Source organism: Protopterus annectens, chromosome 9.part0, assembly GCF_019279795.1.
Source record: "Protopterus annectens isolate FY-2018-M chromosome 9.part0, PAN1.0, whole genome shotgun sequence".
Lineage (NCBI taxonomy): Eukaryota > Metazoa > Chordata > Ceratodontiformes > Protopteridae > Protopterus > Protopterus annectens.
This window is the reverse complement of record NC_056743.1, coordinates 1,909,004,069-1,909,030,934: the sequence shown is the minus strand read 5'-3', so window position 1 is coordinate 1,909,030,934 and position 26,866 is coordinate 1,909,004,069. Positions and strand designations below refer to the sequence as shown.

Here is a 26,866-nt window from a genome sequence, read left to right as displayed (position 1 = left end):
TAACATGGGAGAATTCAACTCAGTGCTGGCATTGTACCCTAACATGGGAGTATTGTACTCAGTGCTGACATTGTACTCTAACATGGGAGTGTTGTGCTCAGTGCTGGCATTGTACTCTAACACGGGAGTGTTGTACACAGTGCCGGCATTGTACTCTAACATGGGAGTGTTGTACTCAGTGCTGGCACTGTACTCTAACATGGGAATATTGTACTCAGTGCTGGCATTGTACTCTTACATGGGAGTGTTGTACACAGTGCCTGCATTGTACTCTAACATAGGAGTCTTGTACTCAGTGCTGGCATTGTACCCTAACATGGGAGTGTTGTACTCAGTGCTGGCATTGTACTCTAACATGGGAGTGTTGTACTCAGTGCTGGCAGTGTACTCTAACATGGGAGTGTTGTACTCAGTGCTGGCATTGTACTTTAACATAGGAGTGTTGTACTCAGTGTTGGCAGTGTACTCTAACATGGGAATTTTGTATACAATGCTGGCAGTGTACTCTAACATGGCAGTGTTGTACACAGTGTCGGCATTGTACTCTAACATGGGAGTGTTGTACACAGTGTTGGCATTGTACTCTAATATGGGAGTGTTGTACTCAGTGCTGGCATTGAACTCTAACATGGGAGTGTTGTAGTCAGTGCTGGCATTGTACTCTAACATGGGAGTGTTGTACACAGTGCTGGCTTTGTACTCTAACATGCGAGTATTGTACTCAGTGCTGGCATTGTACTCTAACATGGGAGCATTGTACTCAGTGCTGGCATTGTACTCTAACATGGGAGTGTTGTACTCAGTGCTGGCATTGTACTCTACCTTGGGAGTGTTCTACTCAGTGCTGGCATTGTACTCTAACATGGGAGTGTTGTACTCAGTGCTGGCAGTGTACTTTAACATGGGGATGTTGTACACAGTGCTGGCAGTGTACTCTAACATGGGAGTGTTGTACACAGTGCCGGCATTGTACTCTAACATGGGAGTGTTGTACTCAGTGCTGGCATTGTACTCTAACATGGGAGTGTGGTACTCAGTGCTGGCATTGTACTCTAACATGGGAGTGTTGTACTCAGTGCTTACATTGTACTCTAACATGGGAGTGTTGTACTCAGTGCTGGCATTGTACTCTAACATGGGAGTATTGTACTCAGTGCTGGCATTGTACTCTAACATGGGAGTGTTGTACACAGTGCTGGCATTGTACTCTAACATGGGAGTGTTGTACTCAGTGCTGGCATTGTACTCTAAGATGGGAGTGTTGTACTCAGTGCTGGCATTGTACTCTAACATTGGAATATTGTACTCAGTGCTGGCATTGTACTCTAACATGGGAGTGTTGTGCACAGTGCCGGCATTGTACTCTAACATAGGAGTCTTGTACTCAGTGCTGGCATTGTACCCTAACATGGGAGTGTTGTACTCAGTGCTGGCATTGTACTCTAACATGGGAGTGTTGTACTCAGTGCTGGCATTGTACTCTAACATGGGAGTGTTGTACTCAGTGCTGGCATTGTACTCTACCTTGGGAGTGTTGTACTCAGTGCTGGCATTGTACTCTAACATGGGAGTATTGTACTCAGTGCTGGCATTGTACTCTAACATGGGAGTGTTGTACTCAGTGCTGGCATTGTACTCTAAGATGGGAGTATTGTACTCAGTGCTTACATTGTACTCTAACATGGGAGTGTTGTACTCAGTGCTGGCATTGTACTCCAACATGGGAATATTGTACTCAGTGCTGGCATTGTACTCTAACATGGGAGTGTTGTACACAGTGCCGGCATTGTACTCTAACATGGGAGTGTTGTACTCAGTGCTGGCATTGTACTCTAAGATGGGAGTATTGTACTCAGTGCTTACATTGTACTCTAACATGGGAGTGTTGTACTCAGTGCTGGCATTGTACTCCAACATGGGAATATTGTACTCAGTGCTGGCATTGTACTCTAACATGGGAATGTTGTACACAGTGCCGGCATTGTACTCTAACATGGGAGTGTTGTACTCAGTGCTGGCATTGTACTCTAAGATGGGAGTATTGTACTCAGTGCTTACATTGTACTCTAACATGGGAGTGTTGTACTCAGTGCTGGCATTGTACTCCAACATGGGAATATTGTACTCAGTGCTGGCATTGTACCCTAACATGGGAGTGTTGTACTCAGTGCTGGCATTGTACTTTAACATGGGAGTGTTGTACTCAGTGCTGGCAGTGTACTCTAACATGGGGATGTTGTACACAGTGCTGGCAGTGTACTCTAACATGGGAATGTTGTACACAGTGCCGGCATTGTACTCTAACATGGGAGTGTTATACTCAGTGCTGGCATTGTACTCTAACATGGGAGTGTTGTACTCAGTGCTGACATTGTACTCTAACATGGGAGTGTTGTACTCAGTGCTGGCATTGTACTCTAACATGGGAGTGTTGTACTCAGTGCTGGCAGTGTACTCTAACATGGGAATGTTGTACACAGTGCTGGCAATGTACTCTAACATGGGAGTGTTGTACACAGTGCTGGCATTGTACTCTAACATGGGAGTGTTGTACTCGGTGTTGGCATTGTACTCTAACATGGGAATGTTGTACACAGTGCTGGCATTGTACTCTAACATGGGAGTGTTGTACTCAGTGCTGGCATTGTACTCTAACATGGGAGTGTTGTACTCAGTGCTGGCATTGTACTCTAACATGGGAGTGTTGTACTAAGTGATGGCATTGTACTCTACCTTGGGAGTGTTGTACTCAGTGCTGGCATTGTACTCTAACATGGGAGTATTGTACTCAGTGCTGGCATTGTACTCTAACATGGGAGTGTTGTACTCAGTGCTGGCATTGTACTCTAACATAGAAGTGTTTTGCTCAGTGCTGGTATTGTACTCTAACATGGGAGTGTTGTACTCAGTGCTGGCATTGTACTCTAACATGGGAGTATTGTACTCAGTGCTGGCAATGTACTCTAACATGAGAGTGTTGTACTCAGTGCTGGCAGTAGCATTTATCATGCCTGGAGTCCTGCACTTTATTCTCTCAGTGTTGCCTGCCATGCTTTTAGTATTGCTGTTCATCCTGGGTGTTTTGTATTAAAATCAGGGAGTGTGTTGTTCTTAGTGTCTATGACATATTCTGTGTTCGGTGTTTGAGTGATGTACTCAGTGTGGGCAGTGCACTGTACTTACCGCCAGGAGTTCTGTATTCCGTGGTGGGAACGTGGATGTACACAATGCTAGGAGTACTGTACTCTGATGTGAGAATGCTGTATTCCATAACAGGAATGTTATATTCCATACTCGGTGGGTTGATTGTATTCTGTACAGGCACTGTATGGTACTCAGTTCCTGGAGTCTATTGTATTCAGTATACTTGGAGTCTTGTATTCCATGCTGTAAATGTGTTGCACTCAATGCTGGGAGAGTTGTATTTAGTGCTTGGAGTATTTTACCCCATACTGGGAGTATTGCACTCTGCTGGGAGTGAGTTGTACTCATTGATAGAATTGCATTGTACTCCATTTTAAGATTGTTGCACTCCATACTGGGACAGTGCTTTACTCAGTGGTGATTGTTGTATTCCTCCTGGAATGTTGCACTGAATGCAAGGATCATGTTATAGTCATTGCAGAAAGGTATTTTATGTTTTGTTATTTCATGCTGATAGTGTTTACTTTATTATTATCATGTTGTACTCATATATGTAATGAGAGTATAGCATTCCATGATAGGAATACTTTATTCCAAGCTTGAAGTGATGCACGTAGTCCTGGAAGCACTGTCTTCCATGTTGGAAATGTTGCACTTTGTGCTGGGAATGTACTGTACACAGTGATGGGGCAGTTTTGTACTTCATTCTGGGAATGTTTTACTCCATGCTGGGAGTGTGTTTTGCTCAGTGCTGAGAGTGTTGTATTACATGCTGCCCTCACTGCAAAGAGCACACTGTACTCAGTGTTCGGAATATATTTTATTAAGTGCTAACCAGAATAGTGTTTCATGCTGAGTGCTGGACGTCATGCTGGCAGTGCTATATTCCCTTCTGGAAATGTTATACCCAGTACTGGGAATGCTGGATTCTACAATGGGAGCACTGTACTCAGTAATGGCAGTGTGGCATTCCATATTGGGAATGTTGCATTCTACTCTGGTATTGCTGAACTCAGAGTCGGGACTGCTATATTTCACATTGGAAGTGTTTTATTTCAGAATGGGAGTAGAAAATTCCATGCTAGAAATACTGTTCTCCATACAAGGACTGCTTTTGTCTATGTTAGGTGCATTGTTCTGTTCTACAAGTCCTGAAGTCAGTGCTGAGAGTGCAGTATTGTATAGAGAGTGTTATATTCCAGTCCAGAGTGCTATATTCAGTGTGGGGAGTGTTGTACTCCATGCTGGGAGTGTTGTACTCTGTACTGGGGCCATTGTATTTCATGCTTAAATTGTTACAGTTTGTATTCCAACTATGGTGTTTTCAATGTTGGGAGTGTTGTACTCCATTCTGGGAGTACTGCACTCTGCATTAGGGGTGCAGCAGTCATAGCCAAGAGTATAGCACTCCATGCTGTGAGTATTGTGCACAGTACTAGCAGTGTTATGCTTTGTGTTTGTAATCCATGCTAAGAGTGTTGTATACAGTTTTGGGAGTATGCTGTGTTCTATGCTGGGAGTAATGTACACTGTACCAGCAGTGTTATGCTTTGTGTTTGTAATCCATGCTAAGAGTGTTGTATACAGTTTTGGGAGTATGCTATGCTCCATGCTGGGAGTAATGTACACTGTACTAGTAGTGCTATGTTTTGTGTTTGTAATTCATGCTAAGAGTGTTGTATATGATTTTCGGAGTACGCTGTGCTTCATGCTGGGAATATTGCTCACAGTACTAATAGTGTTATGTTTTGTATTTGGAATCCATGCTAAGAGTGTTCAATACTGCTTTGGGAGTATGCTGTGTTCTATGCTGGGAGTATTGTACACAGTACTAGCAGTGTTATGCTTTGTATTTGTAATCCATGCTAAGAGTGTTGTATACAGTTTTAGGAGTATGCTGTGTTCCATGCTTGGAGTATTGTACACAGTACTAGCATACTAGCAGTGTTATGCTTTGTGTTTCTAATCCACACTAAGAGTGTTGTATAAAGTTTTGGGGGTATGCTGTGATCCATGCTGGGAGTATTGTACACAGTACTAACAGTGTTATGCTTTGTGTTTCTAATCCACACTAAGAGTGTTGTATACATTTTGGGAGTATGCTGTGCTCCATGCTGGGAGTACTGTACACAGTACTAGCAGTGTTATGCTTTGTGTTTGCAATCCATGCTAAGAGTGTTGCATATGGTTTTGGGAGTATACTGTGCTCCATGCTGGGAGTATTGTACACAGGTACTAACAGTGTTATGCTTTGTGTTTGGAATCCAAGCTAAGAGTGTTGTATACAGTTTTGTTAGTATGCTGTGCTCCATGCTGGGAGTACTGTACACTGTACTAGCAGTATTATGTTTTGTGTTTGGAATCAATTGTAAGAGTGTTGTATACAGTTTTGGGAATATGCTGTGATCCATGATGACCATGTGTTATACTTTGTGCTCCATGATAAAAGTGTGTTATACTCTGTGCTTCATAATGGGAGTGTGTTATACTCAGTGTTGCATGATGGGGTGTGTTCTACTCAGTGCTGCATGATGGGATGTGTTATACTCAGTGCTGGAAGAGTACTGAGACAAAAACTGAAAGTATTCAAAGCCCTAAAAGAGCAAGTGAAAACTAAGCAAGAGTCAGTCCTGGTACTTATTTGCATGGATAAAATTTATGAGTGTGACAATGTGCTAAGAGTTCAGGAAGGAACAAGGTGATAAATGAAAGAAATTGATAAAACCTTTTCTGTCAGAGATTGCAGAGCATGAGCCGTTAATGAGTAGGTACAGACATTAAATAAAAGAACAGAGCATTCTGAGTTAGCAGTATATTTACTGATTTACAACTAATGAAGTTACTCATTTTGCTCATGTATGGGTAACATATAATAAAAAGATAAACTTACGTGAATCCTTTACTCAGAGCTGCTTGTGTATATGACAAAATGGACAATGTTTCCAAGACCTGTGGGGGAAAAAAGAAATCAGCAGGGAGAACTCAGTGATGACACAAATAAAGTTCAGCATGAAATGTGTAAGGAATGTTTCACATTTTCTAGACATTATAGAAACTATTTATGCAAATTGTTCTCCATCTGTTGAATTGTGAGCAGTTATAAAGTTTGGTTGCTCTTCAGGCCACACCCACATAGAGTGATGCTCTTGCTATCTGCGGTGTTTTTGCATCACATTAGACACACCCTCCTGCACTACTTTACTAATTCGTGCTAATCCTAAACTGGACTGTAAATCCAACCCTGCAACTTACCTTATAAATACATTTTGCTTAACATTATCACTACACACAACAGGCTCAGACACAGAAACATGCACCAATAACATGCACAACACAAGAGCTATCCCTTTAATTAACCTTTACTCTACCACCAACCCATTTACACAAACACACTCCCACCCCTTACAACAACCCATTTACCTCGGTCTACATTCTGAACTGTCTACATTTTGAACTGCATTTACATCTATCTCTCTGTATATATATATATATATATATATATATATATATATATATATATATATATATATATATATATATATGTCTATCTATATTATACACACACACACACACACACACACACACACACATATATATATATATATATATATATATATATATATTGTTGTTGTTGTGTCTTTTGGCTTTTCCCAGTTAGGGGTCGCCACAGCGGAACTCCAGTCCGCTAATGATTAGCAGTAGATTTTTACATGTCGAGTTGCCAGCCCTGATGCACAACCTTCAATGAAGGTACGCCCATTCATGCATGTCTCCAGACAGAAGATGCTCTAGATGAGAATCGAACGGGACAGCATCTTACTGTGAGGCGACAGCGCTACCGCAGCACCACCACCGCAGTCAATATATATATATATATATACATAGACACACACGCACAAACACATATATGTGCTTCTGTGCATTGTATCTGTGTGTGTGTGTGTGTCTGTGTCTGTGTCTGTGTGGGTGTGGGTGTGTATATGTATATATATATATATATATATATATATATATATATATATATATATATATATAAGTGTGTGTGTGTGTGTGTGTGTGTGTGTGTGTGTGTGTGTGTGTGTGTGTAACTTGCATGTGAGCGTGCGTGCAGCACTGTAAGCAGTGGTATCCAGTCCAGGAGTAGCTGCTTGCCAGGAGAAATACCTGTTTTCCTCAAGCCTGAACTCCTGGACATGATGACGTTTTCAGTAAAAATTCACAACTGAAATCTTGTAGCAGAACAAGAATTTTCTCAAAAAAAAGAAAATATTATTAGTTTTTAGTTTTGTCTCAATTAATAGTAATAACAAATTAAAATGATAAAAACATATTTGAAACTATGCACAACATATACGGCATGCCTGAAAAAAATATTTATTAACACTCCATTAAAAATAAAAGTCAAAACAGTTAAGAGTCTGAAAATTCTTAAAAAGTAGACAATCAGCATAAAGATACAACTTCAAGCGGCAAAACAAGTATTTATTTATTATTGAATGAGTTTAATGAGAAATGTTAAGGGCAGCCATCTGGTGGTATGAACACTAACTCTGGTTGATGGTCACTATTGATATGACAGCCCGACCAAATGTACAAAATGGGGAAAAAGAGGGTTGATGCAAATACTAATGTTAAGATGGTAAGACCATCAAACTTTACATTGTTTTAAAAGATGATTTTTTAATAGCTACACTACCTTTCATAGCCTTCTTAAAACATTTACTAGATGACCCAGTCCAGGTGAAAGAAAACCTGGAGATTTAACAAAAGAAGACATGGCTAAAGGCATACAGCACCACCTTCACAGAATCATGTATATAGCACCCTGGAGATTTTTTGTTTGGCAGTGTTTCCATCAATATCTCTATTAAGTAAATTATCCAGAATTATTTCTAACTATACCACAATGAGTTGTTCTACACAATTGGTGATCAGAATAGTCATATCAGGACAGACAGATAGAATTGGAAATGAGGACTGCCTGGGTCCACATGGTTCGGTCAGCAGGATTAATGACGGAGAAGCTGTTCTGGACTTTTGTCTGACAGATTAATGATGGCCACTATATAGTTCACCAACAGAAGCGGTCACAAGATCCCATACCAAAGTAGACAGCATGGAACTAAGGTACACTTCCTTCTAGCAAGAAAAATGTAAACTGATTTTGCTTCAAGCTTTCATTCATGCATTTTCAGAAGAAAGTCCAGAGATTGCAAAGTCATCCATAGTTAAAAAGTCATCCCAGAATAAGCAACTGTTAGCCACAATCAACTGCAAGCAATGATTAGGGAAGACTCTAAGATCAACAGAGACTTGGCTGAAAATTGGAAGTTGATTAGAGTGAGGTAATGCTCTAGCACCTCAGGAAGAAGCTGAAATAGTGAGAAACAGGAAAAGAATTTCAATATCCCAAAACAGCATGCGTGAAGATGATAGAACAGATCTGTGGTCAAGCCAGCTTGGAAATAAGGTACACAATGAACGCTGATGGTGGAATGGAGACGCCTAAGAAGTTAACACAAGAAAGAAGGATGCAGAAAGAAGGGGAAATAGAAAAGACACAACAGTCTGAGAAGGAATCCTGGATGGCTAAAAACAATGCTAACAGAGCAGTGACAATTGTAAAGCTGAAGGTGTCAGAAACCGTTTACCGGCCTCCTAAAGGTGACGCAGCACATGGCATGAAGAAGCCCGAGCACGTTGCAAGGAAATGACAGAAAGACAAAGGAAATAATCAGTAGATACTATTCACAAATGATGCCAACTACAATCTGCTCAACATTCCAGATGGTATCAGTGAGAGAAGACAGTAACACTTCAACAATTTTCTAAATAAAGAAAACCCGAGACCCCAGAAGAAGAAGTGTGAACTGGACCAAGTAAAATGAATTCAGGGAAAGTGTACAGTCAGATAAAATAATGGCACATCTGATCACATGATCAACAGCATATCTGATCACATTTTTTTATTTTTATTTTATTTTACATTTGTTGACCAGGAAAGTCTGACTGGAATGGGGTCTATTTGCAGTGGAGGCCCAGGAAGAAAAGCTCCACATTAAACAATATGTGCAGTGGTAATTATACAATCAAAAGATATGTCACACAAGAAATAATATATTTACAATGGTTTGTTCAAAGCAAGCTTAATTTACACATAGTAGGCTCTGTATGGCAATATTTGAGGAGTTTTTAGTATTGGAGTACAAGGACAGTAAGCTGAGAAGAGAGGAAGGTAGGAAGGATTGGAGGAGAGCAGGAACGCATTTATGTGATGTAAGTACAGAGCCAGGAGTGCAAGAGGTGTGACTTAAAAGGGATTTTTGAACAGTGAGATACCTGGTGCTGAAGAGAATCCTGGATGGCTAAACATGATCAATACGTTGGATAGATTATGGCAGATAAAGCTCCTGAAGGGACTCATCATGATATCGAGTAAGACGGACCTCTCAACTGGAAAGATATTTGCAGAATGTCCTGAATTTTCCTCATATTTTTGGCCTGTTACCCATAGAATTTTGCTTTTCTAACACATTATTGGCAAATCATTGAGGGCTGAAGTCAAAATATAAAGGCAGACATTTCAGTTTCAGACTTCATACCCTTCAGAAAATCCATACTAATGTAAATCATGTTATTCTATAAACTTTCTACATTTGTAAGAACAGTCTTTAAAAATTGTCCCTAATTTGGGGCATTTGTCCCCCTATTATTTATGGCTTTCTCCAGATTTCTTGCTCTAAGAGGTTGAGAAGTATGAGAAAGAGTCATATTCCAGATGAGTGGCAAATAATCATTCCAGCACCAGTGTACACAAACAAAGGAAATATTCACAATCACAGGTAATACACAGGTATTAAACTCCTGTCATCCTGTATGAAAGAGAGTGATTGATAAATAAGTATGCAGAGCAGTGCAAAGTGAGATGAGCAGTTTGGATTCAGGTCAGAATGCAGCAGAACTGAACCAATGTTCAATGAAATGAAGAAAGAGTCTAACAGAGCAATTCTTAGACACTGAGAAGACATGAAAATATATGACAAGGTGCCAAGAAATCTGATTTGGGCAGTCATGCAATGCTATGAAATCCTTGAAACATATATGGATTTATGGATTTAGTTCAAATTATTGGATACTTACTTTATCGAATCCCATTTCATCGAATCCACTTCTTCGAATCTCATTATATCGAACTACCATAACTATGAAAAGGAAACCCCGGGAAAGGAACCACTTGACCACCAGGATAAAACAACAAATAGAAAAACAAAAAAAACACTCCAAGTGAGGGGGGGGGGCTTTACCCCCCCCCACAGCTAAATATACCAACTCTGAAGTCACACTACAGTAGAGGAAGGGCAACGTTCACCATGGTAGCCAAATGGTTCCTTTCCTGGGGTTTCGTTTTTGTAGTTCTGGGAGTTTGATATAATGAGATTTGAAAAAGTGGATTATATGAAATGGGATTTGACAAAGAAAACATTCGATAATTTGAAGTAGACCCATATTATATATATATATATATTTATTTATTTACTTGGAAAGTCAGACTAGGGTTGATCCCATTTTCAGCAAAGGCCCGGGGAGAAAAGCTCCACAGTTATTACAGATACAAACTATTTTTATTTATCCTTTGTTGATTGGGTTAGTCCCACTAGGCTATGAACATTTTTCACTAGCGATACAAGGTGGTATTCATACTACTAGGAGCAATTTGGCCAGGGTAGCAGGGAGCTTCCCCCACACTTTTCCTTACAGGGGCACTAATTGTTGTTATACTTCTGGTTTCTGCTTCAAGCATGGAGGCAGCTTGGGGAAAACAAAAGAAGGTATGGAGTCATTTCAGAATGCAAAAAAGGTAGATTCATATGAAAGAAGTGAAGTGCTCTGTTTAGATGGAGAAAAGAAGATGAGTGAAGATATAAATATAGCTGAGAATCCAAGGGACGAGGTAATGGTGGGCGAGCCTTTAAAGGACAGTTTAGTAAGTGGTGATGATGTGAAGGCAGTCAAGCCATTGCAGGAGTTTCATGTGGTGGGGAAAGAAAAAAGAAGGCTATACCAGTCACGGATTCTGAAGATTTTTTTCCAGCAGACCCTCTTTGGGGAAGAGGATTCAGCACACGTGTGTGCTTTGACAATGCTCCAGTCAGGAGGGTTGCAGGATAGTTTACATATGGATTTGGCAGATGTGAGTGATCTAGAAAGCAATAAAGACATTTCCTGGGGTGAAATTATGGGTTGAATACAACAAGAGGATGGTCTGCAAGTAGACTCTACAGTGAAAACGTTGTATGCAGAAATGGTGAAGATAAGATTGCAGAAAGAAAAAGAAGAGAAGAAAAATTCTATGATTAAAAAAAAAAGTTGTTCAAAGTAAAAATAGAAGAAAGACGATTTTGAAATGGACAGATACAACGTATGGGATTAAAGAATTACACCTCCTGGAAATAAAGCAAATTAGAACAACGTATGGGATTAAATAATGGCACCTCCTGGAACTAAAGCAAATTAGATACTGAAATGGACAGATACAATGTATGGGATTAAATAATTACACCTCCTGTAACTAAAGCAAATTAGATACTGAAATGGACAGATACAACGTATGGGGTTAAATAATTACACCTCCTGGAACTAAAGCAAATTAGATACTTAAATGGACAGATACAATGTATCGGATTAAACAATTACACCTCCTGGAACTAAAGCAAATTAGATACTGAAATGGACAGATATAACATATGGGATTAAATAATTACACCTCCTGGAACTAAAGCAAATAAGATACTGAAATGGACAGATACAATGTATGGGATTAAATAATTACACCTCCTGGAACTAAAGCAAATTAGAACAACGTATGGGATTAAATAATTACACCTCCTGGAACTAAAGCAAATTAGAACAACATATGGGATTAAATAATTACACCTCCTGGAACTAAAGCAAATTAGATACTGAAATGGACAGATACAATGTATGGGATTAAATAATTACATCTCCTGAAACTAAAGCAAATTAGAACAACGTATGGGATTAAATAATTACACCTCCTGGAACTAAAGCAAATTAGAACAACGTATGGGATTAAATAATTACACCTCCTGGAACTAAAGCAAATTAGAACAATGTATGGTATTAAATTACACCTCCTGGAACTAAAGCAAACTAGAACAACGTATGGGATTAAATAATTACACCTCCTGGAACTAAAGCAAATTAGAACAATGTATGGTATTAAATTACACCTCCTGGAACTAAAGCAAATTAGAACAACGTATGGGATTAAATAATTACACCTCCTGGAAATAAAGCAAATTAGAACAACATATGGGATTAAATAATTACACCTTCTTGAACTAAAGCAAATTAGAACAACGTATGGGATTAAATAATTACACCTCCTGGAACTAAAGCAAATTAGAACAACATATGGGATTAAATAATTACACCTCCTGGAACTAAAGCAAATTAGAACAATGTATGGGATTAAATAATTACACCTCCTGGATCTAAAGCAAATTAGATACTGAAATGGACAGATACAATGTATGGGATTAAATAATTACACCTCCTGTAACTAAAGCAAATTAGAACAATGTATGGAATTAAATAATTACACCTCCTGGAACTAAAGCAAATTGGAACAACGTATGGTATTAAATAATTACACCTCCTGGAACTAAAGCAAATTAGATACTGAAATGGACAGATTCAAAGTAGGGATTAAATAATTACACCTCCTGGAACTAAAGCAAATTAGATACTGAAATGGACAGATACAACGTTTGGGATTAAATAATTACACCTCCTGGAATTAAAGCAAATTAGATACTGAAATGGACAGATACAACGTATGGGGTTAAATAATTACACCTCCTGGAACTAAAGCAAATTAGAAATAATTACACCTCCTGGAACTAAAGCAAATTAGATAGGCACTTTTTTACATATAAATAAAAAAAACTTACTGTAAGTTTATTTTTGAATCTGGACACTTGATCAAGGAAATGTATTCAAAAATATAAAAAAAGAAAGACCATTTCCATTGGAATCAGTATATTTTTCACAGAAACAAGAAAAAAATTCATATACAATTTAGAAATAAACTAGACAAAGAGACTTTAGAAGAACATTTATTAAACATATGCAAATATGTATTAGAAATTTCAAAAGTATATCATAAAAGAGGTTTATGAGCTGGGGTGTGGGACTGTCTTGTGATATTGAATGCTATAAATGAAAACAACTGGACATATTCCTAATATTATGAATATGGAGGGGGACAAAAGTATGGTGACATATTTAGGTCAACCAAAAACTTGTTTTGTTTGTAATAAATCTGATCATCTGTTTAACAATTGTGAAAAGAAAAAAATATATATATAGCTAAATATACCAACTCTGAAGTCACACTACAGTAGAGGAAGGGCAACGTTCACCATGGTAGCCAAATGGTTCCTTTCCTGGGGTTTTGTTTTTGTAGTTCTGGGAGTTTGATATAATGAGATTTGAAAAAGTGGATTATATGAAATGGGATTTGACAAAGAAAGCATTCGATAATTTGAAGTAGACCCATATTATATATATATATATATATATATTTATTTATTTACTTGGAAAGTCAGACTAGGGTTGATCCCATTTTCAGCAAAGGCCCGGGGAGAAAAGCTCCACAGTTATTACAGATACAAACTATTTTTATTTATCCTTTGTTGATTGGGTTAGTCCCACTAGGCTATGAACATTTTTCACTAGCGATACAAGGTGGTATTCATACTACTAGGAGCAATTTGGCCAGGGTAGCAGGGAGCTTCCCCCACACTTTTCCTTACAGGGGAACTAATTGTTGTTATACTTCTGGTTTCTGCTTCAAGCATGGAGGCAGCTTGGGGAAAACAAAAGAAGGTATGGAGTCATTTCAGAATGCAAAAAAAGGTAGATTCATATGAAAGAAGTGAAGTGCTCTGTTTAGATGGAGAAAAGAAGATGAGTGAAGATATAAATATAGCTGAGAATCCAAGGGACGAGGTAATGGTGGGCGAGCCTTTAAAGGACAGTTTAGTAAGTGGTGATGATGTGAAGGCAGTCAAGCCATTGCAGGAGTTTCATGTGGTGGGGAAAGAAAAAAGAAGGCTATACCAGTCACGGATTCTGAAGATTTTTTTCCAGCAGACCCTCTTTGGGGAAGAGGATTCAGCACACGTGTGTGCTTTGACAATGCTCCAGTCAGGAGGGTTGCAGGATAGTTTACATATGGATTTGGCAGATGTGAGTGATCTAGAAAGCAATAAAGACATTTCCTGGGGTGAAATTATGGGTTGAATACAACAAGAGGATGGTCTGCAAGTAGACTCTACAGTGAAAACGTTGTATGCAGAAATGGTGAAGATAAGATTGCAGAAAGAAAAAGAAGAGAAGAAAATTCTATGATTAAAAAAAAAGTTGTTCAAAGTAAAAATAGAAAAAAGACGATTTTGAAATGGACAGATACAACGTATGGGATTAAAGAATTACACCTCCTGGAACTAAAGCAAATTAGAACAACGTATGGGATTAAATAATGGCACCTCCTGGAACTAAAGCAAATTAGATACTGAAATGGACAGATACAATGTATGGGATTAAATAATTACACCTCCTGTAACTAAAGCAAATTAGATACTGAAATGGACAGATACAACGTATGGGGTTAAATAATTACACCTCCTGGAACTAAAGCAAATTAGATACTTAAATGGACAGATACAATGTATCGGATTAAACAATTACACCTCCTGGAACTAAAGCAAATTAGATACTGAAATGGACAGATATAACATATGGGATTAAATAATTACACCTCCTGGAACTAAAGCAAATAAGATACTGAAATGGACAGATACAATGTATGGGATTAAATAATTACACCTCCTGGAACTAAAGCAAATTAGAACAACGTATGGGATTAAATAATTACACCTCCTGGAACTAAAGCAAATTAGAACAACATATGGGATTAAATAATTACACCTCCTGGAACTAAAGCAAATTAGATACTGAAATGGACAGATACAATGTATGGGATTAAATAATTACATCTCCTGAAACTAAAGCAAATTAGAACAACGTATGGGATTAAATAATTACACCTCCTGGAACTAAAGCAAATTAGAACAATGTATGGTATTAAATTACACCTCCTGAAACTAAAGCAAATTAGAACAACGCATGGGATTAAATAATTACACCTCCTGGAACTAAAGCAAATTAGAACAATGTATGGGATTAAATAATTACACCTTCTTGAACTAAAGCAAATTAGAACAACGTATGGGATTAAATAATTACACCTCCTGGAACTAAAGCAAATTAGAAAAACATATGGGATTAAATAATTACACCTCCTGGAACTAAAGCAAATTAGAACAATGTATGGGATTAAATAATTACACCTCCTGGATCTAAAGCAAATTAGATACTGAAATGGACAGATACAATGTATGGGATTAAATAATTACACCTCCTGTAACTAAAGCAAATTAGAACAATGTATGGAATTAAATAATTACACCTCCTGGAACTAAAGCAAATTGGAACAACGTATGGTATTAAATAATTACACCTCCTGGAACTAAAACAAATTAGATACTGAAATGGACAGATTCAAAGTAGGGATTAAATAATTACACCTCCTGGAACTAAAGCAAATTAGATACTGAAATGGACAGATACAACGTTTGGGATTAAATAATTACACCTCCTGGAACTAAAGCAAATTAGAAATAATTACACCTCCTGGAACTAAAGCAAATTAGATAGGCACTTTTTTACATATAAATAAAAAAAACTTACTGTAAGTTTATTTTTGAATCTGGACACTTGATCAAGGAAATGTATTCAAAAATATGAAAAAAGAAAGACCATTTCCATTGGAATCAGTATATTTTTCACAGAAACAAGAAAAAAATTCATATACAATTTAGAAATAAACTAGACAAAGAGACTTTAGAAGAACATTTATTAAACATATGCAAATATGTATTAGAAATTTCAAAAGTATATCATAAAAGAGGTTTATGAGCTGGGGTGTGGGACTGTCTTGTGATATTGAATGCTATAAATGAAAATAACTGGACATATTCCTAATATTATGAATATGGAGGGGGACAAAAGTATGGTGACATATTTAGGTCAACCAAAAACTTGTTTTGTTTGTAATAAATCTGATCATCTGTTTAACAATTGTGAAAAGAAAAAATATATATATAGCTAAATATACCAACTCTGAAGTCACACTACAGTAGAGGAAGGGCAACGTTCACCATGGTAGCCAAATGGTTCCTTTCCTGGGGTTTTGTTTTTGTAGTTCTGGGAGTTTGATATAATGAGATTTGAAAAAGTGGATTATATGAAATGGGATTTGACAAAGAAAGCATTCGATAATTTGAAGTAGACCCATATTATATATATATATATATTTATTTATTTACTTGGAAAGTCAGACTAGGGTTGATCCCATTTTCAGCAAAGGCCGGGAGAAAAGCTCCACAGTTATTACAGATACAAACTATTTTTATTTATCCTTTGTTGATTGGGTTAGTCCCACTAGGCTATGAACATTTTTCACTAGCGATACAAGGTGGTATTCATACTACTAGGAGCAATTTGGCCAGGGTAGCAGGGAGCTTCCCCCACACTTTTCCTTACAGGGCACTAATTGTTGTTATACTTCTGGTTTCTGCTTCAAGCATGGAGGCAGCTTGGGAAACCAAAAGAAGGTATGGAGTCATTTCAGAATGCAAAAAAAGGTAGATTCATACGAAAGAAGTGAAGTGCTCTGTTTAGATGGAGAAAAGAAGATGAGTGAAGATATAAATATAGCTGAGAATCCAAGGGACGGGGTAATGGTGGGCGAGCCTTTAAAAGACAGTTTAGTAAGTGGTGATGATGTGAAGGCAGTCAAGCCATTGCAGGAGTTTCATGTGGCGGGGAAAGAAAAAAGAAGGCTATACCAGTCACGGATTCTGAAGATTTTTTTCCAGCAGACCCTCTTTGGGGAAGAGGATTCAGCACACGCGTGTGCTTTGACAATGCTCCAGTCAGGAGGGTTGCAGGATAGTTTACATATGGATTTGGCAGATGTGAGTGATCTAGAAAGCAATAAAGACATTTCCTGGGGTGAAATTATGGGTTGAATACAACAAGAGGATGGTCTGCAAGTAGACTCTACAGTGAAAAAGTTGTATGCAGAAATGGTGAAGATAAGATTGCAGAAAGAAAAAGAAGAGAAGAAAAATTCTATGATTAAAAAAAAAGTTGTTCAAAGTAAAAATAGAAAAAAGACGATTTTGAAATGGACAGATACAACGTATGGGATTAAATAATTACACCTCCTGGAACTAAAGCAAATTAGAACAACGTATGGGATTAAATAATGGCACCTCCTGGAACTAAAGCAAATTAGATACTGAAATGGACAGATACAATGTATGGGATTAAATAATTACACCTCCTGTAACTAAAGCAAATTAGATACTGAAATGGACAGATACAACGTATGGGGTTAAATAATTACACCTCCTGGAACTAAAGCAAATTAGATACTTAAATGGACAGATACAATGTATCGGATTAAACAATTACACCTCCTGGAACTAAAGCAAATTAGATACTGAAATGGACAGATATAACATATGGGATTAAATAATTACACCTCCTGGAACTAAAGCAAATAAGATACTGAAATGGACAGATACAATGTATGGGATTAAATAATTACACCTCCTGGAACTAAAGCAAATTAGAACAACGTATGGGATTAAATAATGGCACCTCCTGGAACTAAAGCAAATTAGATACTGAAATGGACAGATACAATGTATGGGATTAAATAATTACACCTCCTGTAACTAAAGCAAATTAGATACTGAAATGGACAGATACAACGTATGGGGTTAAATAATTACACCTCCTGGAACTAAAGCAAATTAGATACTTAAATGGACAGATACAATGTATCGGATTAAACAATTACACCTCCTGGAACTAAAGCAAATTAGATACTGAAATGGACAGATATAACATATGGGATTAAATAATTACACCTCCTGGAACTAAAGCAAATAAGATACTGAAATTTACAGATACAATGTATGGGATTAAATAATTACACCTCCTGGAACTAAAGCAAATTAGAACAACGTATGGGATTAAATAATTACACCTCCTGGAACTAAAGCAAATTAGAACAACGTATGGGATTAAATAATTACACCTCCTGGAACTAAAGCAAATTAGATACTGAAATGGACAGATACAATGTATGGGATTAAATAATTACATCTCCTGAAACTAAAGCAAATTAGAACAACGTATGGGATTAAATAATTACACCTCCTGGAACTAAAGCAAATTAGAACAACGTATGGGATTAAATAATTACACCTCCTGGAACTAAAGCAAATTAGAACAATGTATGGTATTAAATTACACCTCCTGGAACTAAAGCAAATTAGAACAACGTATGGGATTAAATAATTACACCTCCTGGAACTAAAGCAAATTAGAACAACATATGGGATTAAATAATTACACCTCCTGGAAATAAAGCAAATTAGAACAACATATGGGATTAAATAATTACACCTCCTGGAACTAAAGCAAATTAGAACAATGTATGGGATTAAATAATTACACCTCCTGGATCTAAAGCAAATTAGATACTGAAATGGACAGATACAATGTATGGGATTAAATAATTACACCTCCTGTAACTAAAGAAAATTAGAACAATGTATGGGATTAAATAATTACACCTCCTGGAACTAAAGCAAATTGGAACAACGTATGGTATTAAATAATTACACCTCCTGGAACTAAAGCAAATTAGATACTGAAATGGACAGATTCAAAGTAGGGATTAAATAATTACACCTCCTGGAACTAATGCAAATTAGATACTGAAATGGACAGATACAACGTTTGGGATTAAATAATTACACCTCCTGGAATTAAAGCAAATTAGATACTGAAATGGACAGATACAACATATGGGGTTAAATAATTACACCTCCTGGAACTAAAGCAAATTAGAAATAATTACACCTCCTGGAACTAAAGCAAATTAGATAGGCACTTTTTTACATATAAATAAAAAAAACTTACTGTAAGTTTATTTTTGAATCTGGACACTTGATCAAGGAAATGTATTCAAAAATATGAAAAAAGAAAGACCATTTCCATTGGAATCAGTATATTTTTCACAGAAACAAGAAAAAAATTCATATACAATTTAGAAATAAACTAGACAAAGAGACTTTAGAAGAACATTTATTAAACATATGCAAATATGTATTAGAAATTTCAAAAGTATATCATAAAAGAGGTTTATGAGCTGGGGTGTGGGACTGTCTTGTGATATTGAATGCTAAAAATGAAAACAACTGGACATATTCCTAATATTATGAATATGGAGGGGGACAAAAGTATGGTGACATATTTAGGTCAACCAAAAACTTGTTTTGTTTGTAATAAATCTGATCATCTGTTTAACAATTGTGAAAAAAAAAAAAAAAAAATATATATATATATATATATATATATATATATATATATATACAGGGAGAGACAGGGCATGATATGAAGACGTGTCAGTTAAAATGCTATAAATGTAAAAAGACAGGACATTTAGGTTTGGAATGTGAAGAGATAAGAGTCAGAGAATATGGATACACAGTCTGTTCATAGGCAAGTCAGTAGACACTTTGAAGCAGAATCAGATGTTATAGATACACAAATAGATTTAATATAGACAGATATTTCAAGAGAAGCAAGAATAAGTTGATAATGGAAAAAAACAGTATTAGAAGAAGGCTCAGATATTAGTGATATGGAAGACACAAAATGGAATATAGTTAAACAAAAAATAAGTTCTATTGGAAAAGTGTACTGGAAAGAGAAAGAAAAAAATGACAGAAGGTCATAGTAAAGAAAAACAGAAAGGTAAGGGATGACATAAATAAGATATTACTACTTGTAAAATGCTGCGAATAAACTAGTTGGTAAAAAAGTTTGGAAAGGATAACCATCATTGAATGGTGTAAACAACAGGATAGTGATATTTTTTATTCTGGAGGATTCTAGATTTTTAACTAAAGAAGAAATATGTAAACCAAAATATGGTGGGAAAATAATGTGATTTGGAATTTAGGGAAGGAGACTTGCTCAGGTATAGTTATTTTGTACAAGGATATAATACAGGTTTTAGATACTATTTTGGTTATATTGGGTAGAAATACCATTACTGATATAAGATGGAATGATCAGGTTTTGAGAATTGTTGCAATTTACCCTTATGTGACAACACACTAGAAAGAAGACATGTTCAAAAATTAAATTCAATATGTTCCTATAAATATGTAGATAATTGTGATAGGTGATTTAAACTGAAACTTATGATGTCAGAGGAAAAATGATTATGACATTAAAAAATATTCGACATTATAAAATGTGGGCAACTGAGAATTTGGGATAACAGCAGATGGATTTACAGTAGAAGTGAACATAGAATGGAAATAGATTATTTTCTATTTTCTTCAGCCTTACTAATATTAGAAGAAAGTGTTTTGACAACAGGTTTTTCAGACTATGGAGCTATTCAGATTCATTTAAAAGTGAATGATGAGCATTTAAAACAGGTAAAGGGATTAAAGAATAAATTAAGTTAAATGGGAAGCAAGAGTAAAAGAAAACATTATAGAACTGTGGAGATGTCATGCAGAGTTGATAGTCTTTTATAAGAATGGGTCAGAGTAACGGCTGTGTTTTAAACAAAAGTATAAAAATGTTATATGCAATTTGAACAAGAAAAAAAAGGGAAGTAAAAATATGCAGACAACATTAAGTAATGGGAAGTGTGATAGTCTGGAAGGGAATGATGAAGGGGGTTTATTTTGTTAAAGAACAAGAAGTTTAGAATCAGAATAAAGTCAAAATAAAGCATTCATTATATAAGAAGATATATTTTTGTATAGAAAAAAGAAAAAATTGTGCCTTATTTGAATAATATTGTTAAGGAAAATACTCGTACAGTGAGGCACATGAAGGATATAAATGATATAATGTATAATACACAGGATAAACTTGTGAGAATAGTAGGAAATTAAATAGAAAAAGTATGTAAAGGACAAAACATACACATTCATAAGGAATGCAAAGTCATTTCTTTCTTAGAGCAAGATTGTAAGGAAATTGAGAAAATATTGCAATGGAGGAATTAGGAAATGTATTAAAGCTAGTTAACTTGCAGTCAGCAGCTGGTCTGCATGGTATAGAATGCATAACGTATAAAAATATGACAATGTCACAAAAAGGATATTTTTAATTGTCTTAAATTAATGGTTAAATAAGGGATTTACACATAAAGAGCAATGTAGTAGAGTAATACAATTATATGGAAAATGTTGTAAAGAAGAAATTATTAATTGGAGACCAGCAGATTTGCACAATACAGACTATAAAATATTTATGAAGATCTTACAGAGAACAATGGAACACAAAATAAAGAAAGTTATAAATAAAAACATATATGGTATAAAAGAAAAAAGTATGCAGGACCTGCTTTTACTTATTCAGGATTAACAGATGATGTATTATACAGAAATAATCAAATTAGAAATATGGTAGGTGATGTAAGCAAAACATATGATTCTATTCAGAATAATGTGTTACTGGAAATATTGAAATAATATAATAAAGGAAACAAAATTATAAGGGTACGTATGACAGCATATAAATTTAATATAGTAAGGGCTTTGGTTAATGCTTGATTGAGAAAGGAAATAATGTTTCAGAAGGGGATAAGACAACAATGTCCCTTGAGTAGCATAATATTTTCTCTAGTAATCAATGTGATATCCACACTGATAAATAAAGATATGGAAAAGAGTTTGATAGCTAATAAAGGGGTAGTTGTACTAATTTTGTTACCTTATGCAGATCATATTATAATTACTGTAAAAATGGTTTTGATATGAGTAGAACAGTAAAGATTTTGCAAGATTATTTAAATGTAATAGTTTAAGAATAATTAAAGAGAAAAGCCAAGGATTGGGTTTTGATGGTATGTTGGGAGGTGATAAGTTTAACTTAACAGATAAAAAAGTACTTAGAATTTGTTTTGGAAAAAGCAGGAAAATAATTACAGCTATGGAAAGAAAAACCCGAAAGGATGAATGATGCATGTAGATTTTGTAAAACTTTTGATTGCCCTTAAAAATGGATTTGATTAATTCTATCCTTTTAGCAAGAATCTCATATTTGGCAAGTATCTTTGGTATGCCTGTTTTGTTTGGTGTTCTTGATTAAACACAGTAGAGATGTTATACATACACTAGAAGTTGTTATAATATGATGTCATTTAACAGCTGTAAAATATGAGTTTTTCAGCAGTAAAGTAAGTAGGTTAGAAATTGTACAGGCAGTGGATGTTTTAGATGTCAGTATGTATGGTCTATAAAGAATATTAGCGTGCAGTGGAACATGAGACAGAGGTACAGAGATGTTAGATCAGATAGAGATGGTGGGAAAAGATGGACTATATGATTCTGAAGAAGGATGTTAACCTTATATGAAAGGGAAAAGTGATTATGAGCAGTGTTTATATGCTTATAGCACTGCAGTAGCATAGCCAGTTGTCTAATAAGCATTTATTTTTAGCAAAGCTTTAAATTATTTTAGTTTGTCTGTTTGTCTTAGTTCTAAGGGCATAGAGTTTCAGATTTTTGTTACATGATAAGAGTAAAGTGAATGAATCACTGGCAGAATTATTTGATTTTGTAACAGAAAGCAGTGTTATTTTACTGGATCGGAAGGTTCTGGAACTACCATATGGTTACAATGGACTTGCAGAGATGGACATTTTTCAGGCAGTATGTTAGTTTGAGGGCTATCATGAGTTGTGAGCAGTTAAAGTAATGTGGAAGTTCAAGGCAGCTAAAATCTTTTAGGAGCATGCAATAATGAAGCTTTTGAGGGGGGTATTTTAAGCAAATTTGACAATTCTATTGTAGGCTGTTTCTAGTTTGCTTTTTAGTGTGGAGTTGAGATGAGTAAAGATAGGGATGGTAGCAGGTATGTTTTTCATAGGTTCATAGGTTCATACTAGGCTATCTGCCCTAGGGCATTTATAAGCCTAGCCAGAGTATGTTTGGCTTTCGCCACCCATTTTAAATTAATTTTGCTATGCCCTTTTTCGAGGTTAGTATACTGTGCTTCTGTTTAACAGTGACACAGAAGTGATACCCGGGGTAAACCTACGATCTCCCATCCACTCATCAAGATTCCTCTTGAAGAGAGTCAATGAGGGACTCTGCCTAACCTGGACTGGGATTTTATTCCAGAGTTAAGGGAGCCTCTGGTTTATGAATCTGTCCCTCCAGCATGTCCTATTTATTTCAGTATTTGGTATTGATTCTGGAGTGGTCAGTAAGAAAATGTTTCAGCCTATAGTGGGAGCCTAGTTTCCAGTTTATTATATTTTTTTGGATGACTTGCAGGAGATAGTGATCATATTTGAGATGATCATCTATAAATATTCCATGGAGTTTGGTTTGAGAGACACATTTTATTTTTGTGTTACTAGACAATATAATATGGAGTAAATGTTCTGGGTAGTTTTTAAGGGTAAATAACATTATTTTTTCGTTTGGGGTTTATGAGTGGGGCTGAGATATCTAACCAGGATACAATGGATAAAAACGTTTGATGGGTGATGTTTTTCTTGGAGGATAGAGTCTGAGCAGAACAGATGAGTGTACCATCAACTGCATATTGTACTATAGTTGATTGTGTGGAGGCAGACAGTAGATTGTTAATAAAGATATTAAAGAGAAGGGATCCTAGCATTGATCCCTGGGAAATTCTAACTGAGGTTGGTAGGAGACTGCAGTACTTACTCATGTTGCCATTTAGCAGTGTGTTTCCTATTAGACAGGTAGATGTGAAGCCAGGATAGTGTTAGAACACTGACATGTAGGGGAAGTAAGATCATGAAGTCGGTTTAGGTGTGCAACTGTAACAAATGCTTTTGAGAGCTAAAGAAAGACAGTTAAGTCTAGTCTGCTATTGTTTCTGAGTTCCTTGATAGTGTTGGTAACTTTGAGGGGGCAGATACCACTGTGAAAAGGTCAGACAAGGTGTTGAGTAGGAGAGAATAGGTTCTGATCATTGTGAGGTATTCGATTGTTTGGGAGTATATATATTTTCTAGGATCTTAGATAATGGTGGGAGAATGGCAACTGGTCAGTAGTTGGTTAGGTCAGTAGAGTTGCCACCTTTATGGAGAGGTGTGATGTATGACATTTTCCAAATAACAGGTACACTGTGTTCTTTACCTGATCTAGTGCTAAGAATGGAGATGGGGAATGGGGTTGTGGTGTTGTTCTATTGCTATTTTTAGATACTTTGGTCACAATTTTCAAGCAGCAGTTGTGGTAGATTTCAGTTGTTTAAGTATTTTGTTATTGTGGTGGGGTTGTGTTGAATATGAACTATGTATTGTTTGTTTGGGGTTCTGTGATAGTGAGAGTTGTGGAGGCATTCTGTATGGTGAGAGACAGCATTAAGTTTATAAAGTGGGAGTTGAATTATGTTCTTATACTATCTGGGCTATTTGTTGTTAGGAGGCTGGTCAAGGTTTGCCCTGGTGTAAGTAATTGCTTTATGGACAACCACAAGAGTTTAGGATCATTTTTATTTGTGTTTTGGAGGTTTTCAAAATATGCTGTCTTGTCATTAAGTATATATTTTTAGTGGATTTCAGTGATATCTGTAGTCTTACAGGGATGAATGAGTTTTTTCCATGTTTTCCATACACGATCACTTTTTATTAAGAGTTACTTGGTGCACTTTGTTACCCAAGATGCAGGTATCAATGTAACTCTTTTAGTTCTCAGTGGGACCAGACTGTTAAGTGTATTTAAGAAAATTTGGTTGAAATAAGTGACTGGTAACCTAACAAGAAAGCCTTGGGAATGGCAACCATGCCTTATGCAGAAAATTACACCTCTAATTAAATCTTAGATTTTAAATCTTAGTTTATTATTAAGTACTTTCGTCTCACAGTTAAGACTTCATTTATTTATTTGACATTTGTTAACCGGGTTGGTCCCAGTTTTATATATATATATATATATATATATATATATATATATATATATATATATATGAGAGAGAGAGGGAGCTGCTTCACATGGCTGAAAACTCAAAATACTGAATTTCACTTCACTGAGACCACAATACCTAATTTTCAAAACACTGAAAACTCATTTGACTGAGTCTCATTATACTGAAAGCTTACAATGCTGAATTTCAAAATACTGAATTTTAAGCTATAGATGTGCACATTTACAACACCAACGACTAACGCTTTCCAAAACTTAAAAACTACTTACCTTCTCAACAGAAACTGGACGATATAAAACCAAAGTAGGTGGGGGGGGCTACGTTCCCCACGTCCCCACAACTATATATACTAACTCCAGGATAGCACTACAGTGGGGAAAAGGGCATATAGCTTTTACTTACCTTACAGTACTGTACACACTCCCACTACTACTGGGAGCCCACAAAATGTCCACCATATTACTTTAGATACTTCCCATAAAAATGTAGAGACATACCCACATTTAGAAACACTACAACACTACTTTCTGCGCTACATTCAGTATTCTGACAGTCGCCACTTTAAGTTACAGTAATGTTTTTTTTATCACAAGCAAGTCACAGGTAAAGGGAAATGCACATCATGTCTATGGCTTAAAATTCAGTATTTTGAAATTCAGCATTGCAAAATTTCAGTATAATGAGACTCAATCCCAGTATTTTAAAAAAATGTGGTCTCAGTCAAATAAAATTCAGTATTTTAGCATTCAATCATGTGAAATAGACCCATACATATATATATATATATATATATATATATATATATATTCATTGAACCGTACTTTGTTGAAATTACTTTAGCAAAAGTGTATTTTGTCGAAAATGCACTTTCGCTAAAGAAAAAAAAAAAAAAAACATGCCGTTTGCATGTACCATTAGTTGTACATCAATGTATACTGTTTATGTATAACTAAGGAAACTCTTGATGAGATCGTAGTACAGTGGGGATAAGGGAATATTCCCTTTTCCCCACTGTAGTGTGATCTTGGAGTGAGAATATTAAAGTAGGGGGGTGTGGGGGTGCAGGGGGGCAAGCCCCCCCTGCATAATACTGTGTAGTGGGTTTTTTTTGTTTTTTATTTAGTTTTTATTTGTTTATTCTGCAAAAGTGCATTTTCGATGGAATGCACTTTCGCAGAAATGAGTTTGACAAAATACGGTTCGATGAACTGTACTTTCGATTTAACAACGTAGACCTATATATATATATATATATATATATATATATGTGTGTATTGATAGATATATATGGGTCTACTTCAAAACACTGTAATTTCATAATGTTGAAATTCAAAACATTGAGACCAAAACATGGAAATCCCAAAACAATGAAAACTCAGAACATTGAAAGTGTGCTTCATAACACTGAAAACTACAACGCACATGTAAATAACATCCCCTCCACCTATGACAACACCTAACAAACTCACTTTCTACTACATTTCTGCAGAGGGGCAAGCCCCCCCCTGCACCCCATGTGGGGGGCTCTGCCCCCACACCCCCCAGTAAATTAAAT

The 26,866-nt window shown here is 36.2% G+C and overlaps 1 protein-coding gene across 1 annotated transcript in view; it reads right to left on the bottom strand.

Moving 5' to 3' along the window:
* The window catches only part of VAV1 (vav guanine nucleotide exchange factor 1), a gene marked incomplete at its 3' end in the record, with an annotated part of 1,650,237 nt that overhangs the window by 1,011,263 nt on the left and 612,108 nt on the right, over positions 1-26,866 (bottom strand). The window contains 1 exon segment of the mRNA XM_044084720.1: positions 6,035-6,093. Within this exon segment, the coding sequence (XP_043940655.1) occupies positions 6,035-6,093 (59 nt within the window).